Genomic DNA, 13,280 nt, shown 5'->3' with positions numbered 1-13,280 from the left:
ATATGCCAGCAACGTCAAATCGCCTTATCTACTTTACTATTGAGCTGGGTCCCGAATACAAAGTAAATCACTATTTAAACAATTCAAAATCCCCAACAGACGACGTTCTGACTTGCGCTTGCTTGCACGGTTGACTGGCGAACTAGCGTTGTCTGGATTCAGCGCTTTGTTCCCAGCTAATCTTTGTAACGCACTACCGTATCAGTCACTGTCCTCTGGCCAATTCCGGTCTGCTCCTCCCGCGCCGCACTTGCCGTACTACACTACAGGACGAGCACTTAATCAACATGCAGTACTTCATGGCCGTCCGCCAGCGAAAATAGTTGGCGTAGCTATCTAATCGCTCTACATCATTATCCTTCCCCATACTTGTCCTATCTCTAAGCCAGAGAGTTGCTAAGCCAGCAAGTTCGGACACAGTACTTAAGCAAAACGCTCGCTCGCTTGCCGCGGCGGCGCGGGGCTCATAACCTGTTAAGATATAGGCGAGTGGAACTGTGTAGGTAAAGCCAACCTTAACCGTTACAGGTATCACAGAACAAGCTTTCAGTCAGAACATCATCTCCTTTATACCAAACATTCCATCTTATCTGTCGTACAGCCGTTAGTGTTCTGGCCGGAAGTCAACAACAGATCCCCCTGGATCCCCGTAGTAATCCGCGATTCACAAGTTGGTATTTGAAATTTGCTGGAATGTGGGCAATTTGATTTTTTGGAGAACTTTTAGTTTCTATTAATGTGTTTAACTAGTTTCTCATCGCTTGGGTGATTTGCTGAGCCAGGTGTGAGATTTTTTGAACTTAATGTTAGTGTGCGGCCAAGTGGAAACACCCTGTTCCGCGAAAAGGTCGTATGCGGGCGTACATACAACTGTCAATAAGCCTGCCATCATTGGTCCTCCTAATCCGTGCGCAAAAATCCCCGGGACATTTCCATTTAACCCATTATCCGATATCTTTTACTCCAAGTGGAAACACCTCCTTACAGGCGACCAAGGCAGCAACTATGACGAGAACCCCGAGACATGAAAGGCGCAAAGATACATCTTCTCACGCCATATCCTAGTCTTTCCCATCCGTATTCTGTGCCCGATCCTCCGCCGCATCCTGACCGCTCTGCCACCCTCTCGCGCAAATGGTTCAAAACAAATCGCTGTATAGTTGTAGACACACCCCGGCACGTGAAGGGGTGGAGGTAAGCTAAAGGATGAATCCGTGCTTTCAGGCAAAGACGGAAATGAAACACGACAAGCAAGCCAGGCCCTACGGCCATGAACAACTCCTGTGGTTGATGAAGCATGCAGTCGATCTATGTGGATAAGGATGCTTCCATGCAGCCTCTAGCCCTATCCCCACCAGGCACAGGTGACATCCATTATGTACAGAACCTGTGCCCTAGTAATGCGAGGTCTCTACGTAGGTTTGCTCACCACTTTCGTGTAATAGGTAGGGACGTTGACGTCATGCCGCATATCACACACATGAGCGCATCCTATGCATGAAATGGCTCACAGGCGAAAGATTCAGATAAAATATTGGAAGACTTGATATTCAGTAGGGGAACTAGAGAAACCAGGGGCATATATTTCTAGTAATAGTTCTGCTGCTATTAAGATGGCTAACGCACGGCCGCCGCCCATTCCGCCTTACGAAGTCGCATGCATGCCCATTCACGATCAATACTACGCATATGCCCGATCATGGCTACGGGCTATAATCTGAAGTAGGCGTAGTAGGCGGGTACACATGGCGGGTACACATGGCTTACAGGGTGTTTCACTTGGCCGCACACTAACTTCCCAACATTAGCTAGCTCCGAAGTTACGACATGGTCTCACACGCGTTTCAAACGCTCGTTAACTAACTTCATAACATTACAGCGCCATTGTAGACTGAAGGATACTGTGAAGTTGCGTGGGCAAAGTTGCGGTGGGAAACTGGGACGGCAGGTTGTTCTGCGACATGTCGACATCTCGACATCTCGAAAGTCAACGGCTTTGGCTGGCGAGCAGTCCAAAGCGTAGCCTAGATATCAAAAGGGGACTGGGCGTAAGCCGATTTCAAAACAGAGCAAAGAAATTTTCGCGCCAACGTTTATTGGCTTTGTGAAAGTTTATGGGCTGGTCCGAAGTGCCGATAAAATTTATAGAGTTATTGGAGGCCTAACCAGGGATCTGCGGAAATAGGTTTCTTCCCGCTTTCCTCATAGGGCCTAGAACGAAGAAAGTGCGGAAAGAGAAATAGTTTGCAGTACGGCGGAAAGTCAAAACATATTCTACGCCTGCGTTTGCCATATATGTACGTGCGTTTACTTCACAATTGATAATACTTTAGTGTAAATGTCTACAATCACTGCCCCCGACCTTGGGGCTGACGACATTCGAGAGATCGACTGTGTTTCAGCTCAAAGAGGGTGGAAGGCCTGCTACCAACGTTTGGAAACATGTTGATAGATTAGAAGACATTATGACAAGAGCAAGGACTGCTCTGCAACCTGCAAACAACATCGGAGTGACCCGATCCGAGCGTACCAATCGAGTCCGTCAAAATCAAGCACTATGGGGGAGGTCTACGATAAGGGTGCTCTGGCCTGGGGGATTGGGGCTCGAAGAGAGACGGAATGCTTGCAGATCCCACGAGACTGAACCGCATTGCCAAGAGCGCGTTTGAGATTGTCCATATTATCGCAACACTGCAAAGAGCAAAAAATAGCTTTATATAGACAATCTATAGTTTTCGCAAATTTCCGCAGCGTTTCCGCAAATACAAAATGTTTCCGCAAACCTGGTCACGTTTCGGCTAGATCCCTGGGCCTAACGAGGGCCCGCGGGCGTTTCCGTGTGGAAACGGCCGTTTCCACACGGGCCCTCCGTTCTTCGCTGTCGCCACAGCTTCCTTCGTCCTCTTTTAACATCTATAATTTCTTTTTATAGATAATGCAACATTGAAAAGAAAAGCGTGAAAAGGCGATGTGTCGCGCGCGAAAATTTGAAAAGACGCCAACAAACAAGTCAATGGAGCCCGGCCCTTACAGGGTGTTTCCGCTTGAGCGCACACTATGTTCGGTACACTATGGGCTAGTGTGGACTTAGTGTAGTGCTAGTGTGACGGCGTTTCCACTAGCTGCACTAGAGAGCGCCGAAACCAAGATGGTATTCGTAATTTGAATGTTTTAGTGCCAGGTATTAATTGCTGCTAATTGTCAAGGTCTGTAAGGAAAATATGGATCGTAGGCTTTTCCTGGAAGCCCTCACGGGCTACGCCGGTGCATTGTTGCTGCTTATCAGCCCCAGCAGGCTTGACGACGGCAGAATATCCAGAAAAAAAGCTGCTCAGATTTAAAGTCTGTGATCAGAAGGCACAAACCAGCTCCTAAAAGTTGCCCGCCAAATAGTTCGTGCTAGGTTTGAAAGTTAATGGCAGGTCTGAGGTCCCATTAACTTTGTGACGCGCTAGTGTGGACTTAGTGTACGGGGTGTTTCCACAAGGCCTTACGGTTCTCCTCCAGGAGTGCCCCAACCTCCAATTTGTTGATGAATATTTGTTTCTTTCATTAGTTATGTCAATATACGCATTTAGAACGGTGAGAGACGAGTCCGGGACGAAGAGCATCGAACATAGTGTTAGTGTTTGGCCAAGTGGAAACACCCTGTTAGTGTACGAGGCGTTTCCACTGGGCCCTCGCGTACGGAGCCCCTTTACGGGAGTTTCTTGGAGAACTTTTACTTCCTATTAATGTATTAAACTAGTTTCTTATCGCTTGGGTGATTCGCTGTGCCCGGCGTGAGATTTCTGAACTTAATGCTAGTGTCCCGATCAGTGAGAACAACCTATTAAAGCTGCATGAGTCCGTATCAGACTTAGCGCGTAGCCAAAGTACGAAGCTACAGTTATACGACGCGACACACCGACAGACATCGATCCAAGGCAGCGAACCCTGTGAACCCCTCGGCCGCCAATCAATGCCAACGTTTCCCAGCCAAAGAGACGCTTAGGACTCGTCAGCGAGGAACTTCGGAAAGCAATCCCTAGCCAGGTAACCTTACAACGCACGCACTTGTCTCCGTGCTTATAAGCATGGGTACTTCCTGTTGATGCGAAGGGATGTCGTGTCGCCCCGTGGCCTGTTAAGGTAATATGTCAGGTTGTTGTGAGTAACGGTATTGGGCTGTGAGTAACGGTTGTGACCACCCGTCAGACTGCTGTGAGTATCGGTTGTGGCATATGGAAAGCCACCCGTCGGACTTCTGTGTGCAACGGCTGGCAGGTCCTAGAGTACTGCCAGCTCGTCCATCAGGATAGGCTATTCCAAGCCTTTAAAAGGCTCTGCTGTTTATCGGAAGTGTCACCTCAGATTTACACGTGTATGCCTAGGCAAGAAGTTATCGGTGGCAGGTAGCGGACCTCCCGAGTACGTGTAACGGCCGATGACTCACAGTTGTGTCTGTTAGGTCCCAGTGAGATAGCGTCTCACCAACACTTTCTTTACTCAGTGTGTAGAGCAGGGATTACATGCCTTGTGCTCGAATTGTCCTTCGAGTGGTTGATTGCTAACTGCTGCACGGCGTGAAAGCTTAACCAGGTACTTGCGAACCCAGTTTCCTCACAGCATGTGCATTGCATACACTAGTTCACGCTTGTCCGCCGGTATTTTACGATTGCCTGGATATGTTTCCTGTGGGAGGTCGCAGAAGCAGCGTGTTGCTGTATGTGCATACGAGACATGGCAAACGCACGTCCCCGTTCATTCATTATGTGTTCAAGCGGCCCAGAAGCCTCCCTCTCTGTAACAATTCAATTCAACAGTTCAATTCATTCATTATCAGCTGGCACGGACGTTCCCCCGACAGGTAAAGGACTCGCTTGCGAGGTGCCACCCACACACAAGGTGTTTGCACAAGCCGCGTTTCCAATTTCTTTTCCAAGCGAACGAACAGGGACGCAGCGCCATGACAACACCCGGTAAGCCCATCAGCGCATTCCATGTTGACTTGTTCGCGGTAATAATTTGCGAAGTGTTTCGTACCGAGCGTTTCGGGGTTCCCCCGAAATAGTAGTCTTACAAGCGTGCTTGTGATAACTATCCCTCGATACGTTTTCCACATGTGGAAATGTATCGAGAGTGCTGTATTCCTCCCTTCTTGCCAATTTCATATATATCTTGCCAATTTCATATATATATATATATATGTGTGTGCAGGCGGCCTACAGTTCGACTTGCCTCGGGCCGTGGGCTTGGCGGGGGCTGCGTTCGGGGCGTACCGTGATCCCAAGCCGGTGAATCGCTTCGAGGATTTTGACGTGAAGGACACGACGGTTATCGTAATGGAGAAGTAGGTGAAGTGATGAGCATGATAGATGGGGTGTCCACTCTTGCCCCAAGCGTGACGATGACGGGAAATGCCGTTTGTGAACTTTGATCACCTAAAGGCCACACGCTCTTATAACGGGTAGGGACCGCCCTCGTATGCTATATGGGGTTGTGACCTATAGGCGATCGAAAAAACTTAATATAAAGATGTGGTTGGGTCCGTCCACGCATTGCCGGCGAATAGGTAAGGTTAACTGCGGTTGACCTAAGTATGGCTTTACAATTGGCAGGCGGTAACTGCTGCAGTTTGTTTGAAGTCCAGACTTTAGATAGGGCGTCGAACTGTGGTATGCCGCACTCCGGGGGTCTTCCGCACCAGATAAATCTGCAAAAGCTTGCATTAGCCCAGTGCCTCGCGCATCTGTGCGTGCAGGGAGTTTCTAAGCCAAGCGTATTGGGGTATTCTGGAGGTGTACCTGGTCAGGGCGGACGACCTGCCCGCTGGAGTACCCGGGGAGCTCCTGGAAGCCCCCAGTCCTTACGCGGTGGTCTCCATGGTCAGCCCGGCAACTCTGCAGGCGCGCTCCCGGCCCCTGAAATTCAATAGCAGCACCGTCAGCCGCAGCCCAGTGTGGGATCCGAACAGGCCTGCCATGCTTTTCCCCGTTCGGTAAGCAGCAGCAGGCTGGATGATACAAATACGAAACCCTTGCTCATGAGCTACTTGAAAATTGCATATTTTCTGTTCTCATGACGGTTGTGTGCATAGAAGAATGCCTCAGCAAGTCGTGCTTCGACAGTTAAATGTTTGTCGTCTTAGACAGACAGGGTCATCGTGTATTAGATAGGACCAAGAAATAGATCGTATAGATTCATATTTAGGACCGTGCGTGTGTAGACCGTGCCATGGTAAAATAGATAGGCCTGAAAAGGTAGGTCTAAATGATAGTTTTACAGACGTTTTTCCACCAGCATACAAAAGGGTGTAAGGGGATTGTACCCGCCGTGGGGCAGGGTGGGGGCGCACTGGTGCTTGCCGCTCATGATCACCGTTAAGCGCTCATGATCACCGTTAAGCCATTCATTGTGTATAGGGACCACTCTGCCTTATTTCGGTTTGCCACCCCAGAGATCCGACGAATGACGAGCTCCGTATCGAGCTGTACGACGAGGCGCCCAGCACCCACCGTCCGCTGCGTAACGAGTATCCCCTGGGCAACGCCACACTGCGGCTGAATGAGCTGCTACAGCAGGGCGAAGACCTGCGCGAGACAAGGCTGCTGCTGCACAGTACGTATGTACTGCTGTCTGCTGCTTACTGTGCGCTAGTGTCGTTGCGTTGCTTGAAACACCGATCCTCCAGCAGCCTGTTAGGGTACGAAAAAAAGGCAAGATTTGTGGAGTATAGCAGCTCTTGTGGGGAGCGCGGTGACTGTTGCTCCTTCCCATGGAACACACGCATGCTCTCGCACGTCTGGTCAGGTTGAGGCATGTCCTAAGGAAACGGCTCACCACTGTGCGCGCTTGTATGTATGTGCCGCAGTGAGTTTAACTGGAGGCCACATTGGGGATAGCTCCATCACCATCAGGTGCCGTATGCGCCCAATGACGACCGCGGACCCGCACCACCTTGAAGCTCTCACGACCTGCAAGACCTTGGAGATGTCGTGGGATGCGCCGATGGAGGTGGGATGTGTCTTATCACCCAGAAGAGTATCGTACGTAGAAAACTATATGTGTTTCAGGTAAGCAGAACACGCATACCCGGGATTGCGTATTCAGCTTAGTATCCTGGGCATCCTGGTATCGGTACTCTTAAGTCGTGATATGACAGCTGCGGTGCTGTTGGAAGTTGTGCACGTCGTTTGTGAATGCCCAGCCTGCGGGGACCCACGGGTACTAAGTACGACAGGGACCTTGGCTGCCGGGTGTCCTAGTCCGCGGGTCCCCCTACGGGGCCCCTTTTGGGAGGCCTGCTGTGAGACCAGGCATGCCGCACTCAGGCGTGTGAGGAAGGATGGCGCGTAGCGCTACAATGTCAGGATTAGCCATTCCATCGGTCGCCCGGCTTTAATAGACGCCTCCCCTACTTGTGAGAGTAGGGGAGTACGGGTGATGGGGATTAGGACGCCGGCTTGGGACAGGCGAATGGGAACTTGGTGTACGGTGGCAGGGTTCTGGATTCGTGGCTAACGGCTACAGGCATTAATGCAAGGGACAGTGCTGAGTCATGTGGTGTTTGGTGATATGTGTTACATTGTTGTTACTCCTGACGCGACTCACCCCCGCCGCAGATTGGCCTCAATGTTGTCGAGTGGCTCCGTCGGTCAGGTGGGTTGGGAGGGTCCACGTCGCATGCGGCATGGGCGGGGAGATGATTTTCGGCGTGGGGCGGGAGGTGTCAGTATATACAACCGACCGTCGACAAGGTACTACCCTGCAAGGAGATAGGCTTCTTGCCTCAGTCGTGCAGTTGATGTTGATGTTGTTACAGGGTGGTTAAGCTTCACCAGTGGCCTCCTTCCCGAGGCAGTTCCCTGCTCTCCCCTGCTAGAGGGGCACCCTAATCCATTCACCCCATCCGACTTCAGAATGTACTCGTTTGAGTTTGGCAACTCATCACCGGCATCCAACCAAATCTAGCGGATCAACGGCGCTTCATCTTAGTTCCTGGTCAGCTCGCAAGTTGAGTTTATCACGTCCTACACCGTCCACAACATGGGGGGCACCTCCCATTTCATCACTTAAACACCCCGAGAGATCGGCAGGCGGATTTGAACCCGGACGCGCCGGGAGCAGAAGCCAGACCTTAACCTTTGCCACTCGCCTGCAGTTGCTTGCATGAACATCACAGCAGGTTGTATGAACCTGCTGCATCTTGACCAGCATGCAAATAAACATGAGCATACATGTGACCTGCTTGTTTGTCTGTATATATACAGCTTACGATAAGGTTACCTGGGAGTACCTTAAGGACGTCATGGAGGCGGCTGGAGGAAGGGTGGGAGATCTCTACCCACTGGCATTTATTAACAACTGCCGTACAAATACGGAGGTACGTCGTATAAAAACGGAAGTGATTTTAAAGACGTCGGAGAGAAGAATAATAACGGGATGGATGTCTGTACAATTGAGGAGTGTTTAAAGACAATCTATGTCTCGGTCTTATCGATTATAAAGACCCTGTGCATAGACCATTGAAAACATTATGGACGGCACGAGACGACGTAAATTTATTCACTGCCGTACACGCCGTACCATGCACGCAGGCTTGGGTGTTCCGGAACATTGATGATCGGCGGGTGGTGGTGGCGTTCCGCGGCACGGTAAAGCACATAGCTATCGCGATCGCTACGGTTTGTAGCGGGGTTGCCAAAGGGACGCTCAGCCTCAGGGCTGGATAGTATTTTCTTTGGGCGGCTCGGTTGGCAACACGAGTTACGCATGGAAACGGAGATGTTAACCAGTTGAGAGCAGAGTGCCGCCGCTGCGGTGTAAGAACATGTAGGCGTGGCTCTCCACATCAGCCACACAGGAAACATGGCCTGATGCAATCATAATCCATGCGGAAGTTACCTACTCTACATACAGCTTTCGCCAACGTACGATATTTGGTCGGCTTTCCTTTTACCCTCCTTCTGCAGAGTGTGACTGCAGACTGGCTGATCGACCTGTGGACAGTTCCTGTTCCGGACACCGCCATCCGCCCCAAGGAGCCGGGCCCCGCTGGGGTCGATCCGTCCATGGTTGGTTCGTCTGTGTGTGTGTATGAAAAGTGTGTGTGTGTGCGCGTTGGCGTACGTCGGCCGCTGTTTCGGGACTGTATCCTGGGCGTATCACGGGAGCTGATATCCTTCATTGTTTGCAGTCGTTTACACAACCGATGGGGCACGTGCTTGCGTGTATACCACAGGTAATCGGATCAGTCATATGAACAAGCCATCAGTGGTATATATGACCTTTCAATAGTCTCCATCGAACGATTATACGATTATACGGGGTATCATCCATATTTGCAGCTGTTCGAGGCTCCCGATGCACTCGCTTCTCCCGCTGCTCCCGCTGCAGATTCGCATGCACCGCGGCTTCTTGGAGGGCTACAAGAGCGTACGTGCGGCGGTCCTCCAGTTGGTGGACGATGTACTGCGCACTGACGGCCGCGGGGGTCCATGGAAGGTGGAGGTGACGGGCCACTCTCTGGGCGGCGCGCTGGCAACGGTCGCGGCGTACGACATCGCGTGGAACAAGCGTGACCGCGATCGCCGCCGTCAGGCAGGGTAAGTGCGTGCAAGCAACGATGCTGACGTGGTGGGGCTGCAGTAGAGCTCCTAATTGCAACACCATGTCTTTTCCAAAGGCTCGGAGCACCATCGCCAGAAATATTAGCGAGCATGCAGCCCCTCCTCTGCATAAGTTCCCCTTAAAAAGGGAAGAGGCAGGAGGAATAGGCCTTCCCTCGCACCTTGGGAAGCCCTCCGCAGGCGTGCCAAGCGGAAACTAAGGTACTTTATTGCCGCACCATCCTCACCTCACTCTGTGGAATGCAAAACATCCCATTTTATGTAATGAGTTTCTTACCGCATGTCCCTGTACCCTCCTGACGAGACAGGCCCACTATTGGCAGCGTAGCCATGGTGACGTTCGGTGCGCCCCGTGTGGGGAACTTCGTGTTCGCCAAGGACTTCAATGCGGTCCTGCCGGACGCGTGGCGGGTTCACAACCATAACGACATTGTCTCCAGGTGCGTCGGGTTTCCACCCTTGCGAACCTACCAGTCTTGCAGATTAATGCCGCAACTATTCCGCAACATTCTAGCACTATTCCGAACTGGTGCACACTGCACACCGTATCTGCGCATGATGACTTTACTAGACCCTATTTACAATATTGGACAATACAGTATTGTTAATAGGGTCTAGTAAACTAACAATATGGCACCACTGCCGTCGAAAGCAGGCAAGGTTGCACGGTTGCACCCGACGTCTTCAGCCAATGCTTGCTTCCCTTTGTCTGCTGCCATCTCTCATCAGTGTGCCCTTCACGTTCGGCTTCTGGAACTTCACTCACGTCGGCAAGGACGTCCGGATGGCTTGGAACAACGAGCCAACGGTGAGCACCACACTGCCAGCGTGTGATTTCAGGGAACGCAATTGCAATTAACCTGTCTCTCTGGGTTGGGTAGCAGCAGTTGATACTTCTCTCTCCCCCTGATCAGGCCTCCAACCATGAGGTGGAGAAGTGGATGTTAACCAAGGTGCTCAGTCGCACCCCGGTGAGCTCACATCTGGAGTTTCGTTACCAGGACACCATGCTCAAGATGGTGCGCAAATGGATCCGGGACCGAGTGCCGCAGCCGCAGCAGGTGAACTAAGCGCTGGGAGAGTACGAGAGAGCCATGTGTACGAGCCATACGGATGCTTCAACGCATGTTTTTGACTACATGCGCTGAGTGCTGGTTTGGTGGGGTAGAAGTGTACAGGAATGTTCCATCCGTGGTGCTGTGGGTTGCCCTGCATGCTGCTGTCGCTGGAGTCTGGGAGTCAGGATGTCCCTAGGAGTTCTGGAACTGCAACGAATGCTCATTGCGGCAGAACCCTGACCTGGCCCTTCGCAGGATAGATTGGGCTGGCTTGTTTTCATGTTTTCATGTTTTCATTCATGGATGTACGGGGGTTTGGTACATAGGTACTGACCGGTTTGTGTGGCAGCAGGTGTTCCGTTGCGGCATACGTCTTGCGGCGAATTGAGCGTATATGCATTTTTTGTGCTTGCCTTTGGTAGGTAGACCATAGCTTAGACCATAGCTTTGTGAAGAATGACATTTATGTCTGGATATTGCTGGACACAGAGTATATCTGCGTGCAGGCTTAGCTTATCACCGCTGTGTTAATTGCTAGTTGCGTGTTGAAATGTTGAAAGACAGAAGTTGATGTAGGCCATCCTATTATGTAATACGCTGCATAAACCACGTATAACGAAAACAATATGGGTTTGTAATATTCCAACTAGGAAGCGAGGTATGACATCATGGATCGATAGTGTCCATGATCGTGTAAATAAGGGTATAAGGATCGTGCGCTTCTCGCTCACATATGCATAATCTTGTCACTCACCACGGTTCGCATGCGGCAGCAGGACAGTATGATAAAACGCTGACTAGAACGCTAAGTTCTACATCTCTTGATGTTGGATTGTACATGTTAGCGTTACCTAAAAACGCAACCCGCAAATTGTTTGAGGAAACCATAAAATAGGGAAGCAAGCGTTGCGAACATGCTAGCAGCAGTACTGGCATAATGTAGCGTTCGTCAATATCACTGTCTCCTGCGTGCAGGCAGAGCTATGGCGAGGTCCCCGTGCACGTGAGAGTCATGGAACGGGGACCCCAAAACGAACGGCGCAAGGCCTCACACGGGGAACGTAAACCCTCCCCGTCAAAATCGCAACAATTTGCATTTTTGTTTGGTACTTTTTCAGCAGCTCCAAAACGTTCTGATGCTGTAAAAGCTGCAAGCTTATTAGGTGTAATGATGAACGAAGGTTCAAAACGTACTCCCCGAACCGTTCCTTCTCTGTAATCCATACCCCGGTGCTGTCCTCCAGTATAAAGAAATGTTATTCAAGTACACTGGGCCGTCGTTGTGCTGTCATATATAGCGGTATCAACAATTACTTGCCCGTAGCCCAGAAGCCATTGAAAACAAAACCTGCCCTTAAGAAGACAGAAATAGTAGCGAAGGCACAGAAAGAAACTGCGGAAAACTCTGCCACCAAAGAACATGTGCCCTTGCTCCACATGCAGCCTGATCAAGACGAAGGTCCCGTAGAAGAGTATTTCTATAATAATCGTATACATGATGATGTGAATGCCGTGGGTGAGGAGGATGCATGATCGGGTGAGGGTTCGGACATTGATAAGGATGATGGGCCTGACTGCCTTCAGGACTCAAATGTTGTCTGGGACATCAGTGATCGACACGCCGGCAACCCACCAGGCGGCAAGCAGCCAACCAAGGGGGGCGAGCAAGCAACAGGGGGTGGCCAGCGGGGGAACAGGGGCGGGCGGAGCCAACGCCTGGGAAGGGGCGCCAAGCTCGCGGCTTTGCTACAGAGACAGCGTGGGGGGTCTAACAGGAATCAGACCAAGTGAACTGAGGGTTAATCTAGGACTTCCTGTTTGGGGAGAGTGATGGGATACTGAATGGGTGCATACTGGATGATCCTGCTGCGTGTGTGCATGAAATGAGTGTTGATATGCCACAGGTACATCTCGCTGGTGAATTGCCTGTTTATTTACAAGAAGCTGTGAACATTTCAAACTGCATGGTTGGGGAATGCATGACCTTGACTGACCGCATGGCCTGGCCAGGGATCACACCTGAGGCTGAGTACGGCAATCATGAATGCAACTGGAATGCAACCGTTCGGGCTGATGTTTTGCATACAGCCCCAAAATACCCTCACAAGGCCACGGCCCCAAGCGTGCGTCCAGATTCCGACATCGCCCAACCCAGGTTCCAGCGCCCGAGTGTCACCAGACCCCACCCGTGCAGCTGTCAGGCACCCTAGCGCCCCGGCCCAAAGTCAAGCGTTCGGGCTTATTTTTTGCATACAGCCCCAAAATACCCTCACAAGGCCACGGCCCCAAGCGCGCGTCCAGATTCCGACATCGCCCAACCCAGGTTCCAGCGCCCGAGTGTCACCAGACCCCACCCGTGCAGCTGTCAGGCACCCTAGCGCCCCGGCCCAAAGTCAAGCGTTCGGGCTTATTTTTTGCATACAGCCCCAAAATACCCTCACAAGGCCACGGCCCCAAGCGCGCGTCCAGATTCCGACATCGCCCAACCCAGGTTCCAGCGCCCGAGTGTCACCAGACCCCGCCCGTGCAGCTGTCAGGCGCCCTAGCGCCCCGGCCCAAAGTCAAGCGTTCGGGCTTATTTTTTGCATACAGCCCCAAAATACCCTCACAA

At 51.4% G+C, this 13,280-nt stretch overlaps 1 protein-coding gene across 1 annotated transcript; it reads left to right on the top strand.

Annotated features, from left to right (window-relative positions):
• Positions 1 to 3,790: 3,790 nt before the first annotated feature.
• Positions 3,791 to 11,734, top strand: VOLCADRAFT_106050 (uncharacterized protein; the record flags this gene model as incomplete). Its single annotated transcript, XM_002953656.1, has 15 exons — positions 3,791 to 4,035; positions 4,850 to 4,961; positions 5,200 to 5,332; positions 5,744 to 5,980; positions 6,440 to 6,600; positions 6,854 to 6,996; positions 7,605 to 7,641; positions 8,253 to 8,365; positions 8,580 to 8,636; positions 8,955 to 9,056; positions 9,379 to 9,587; positions 9,920 to 10,051; positions 10,341 to 10,419; positions 10,526 to 10,672; positions 11,645 to 11,734. The coding sequence occupies exons 2-15, from the start codon at positions 4,949 to 4,951 to the stop codon at positions 11,732 to 11,734; spliced, it is 1,653 nt and encodes a 550-aa protein (XP_002953702.1). The 5' UTR covers positions 3,791 to 4,035; positions 4,850 to 4,948.
• Positions 11,735 to 13,280: the final 1,546 nt, after the last annotated feature.

Source organism: Volvox carteri (assembly GCF_000143455.1).
Source record: "Volvox carteri f. nagariensis unplaced genomic scaffold VOLCAscaffold_37, whole genome shotgun sequence".
In the NCBI taxonomy this organism is placed as follows: domain Eukaryota; kingdom Viridiplantae; phylum Chlorophyta; class Chlorophyceae; order Chlamydomonadales; family Volvocaceae; genus Volvox; species Volvox carteri.
This window is presented reverse-complemented; position numbering and strand designations above follow the sequence as displayed.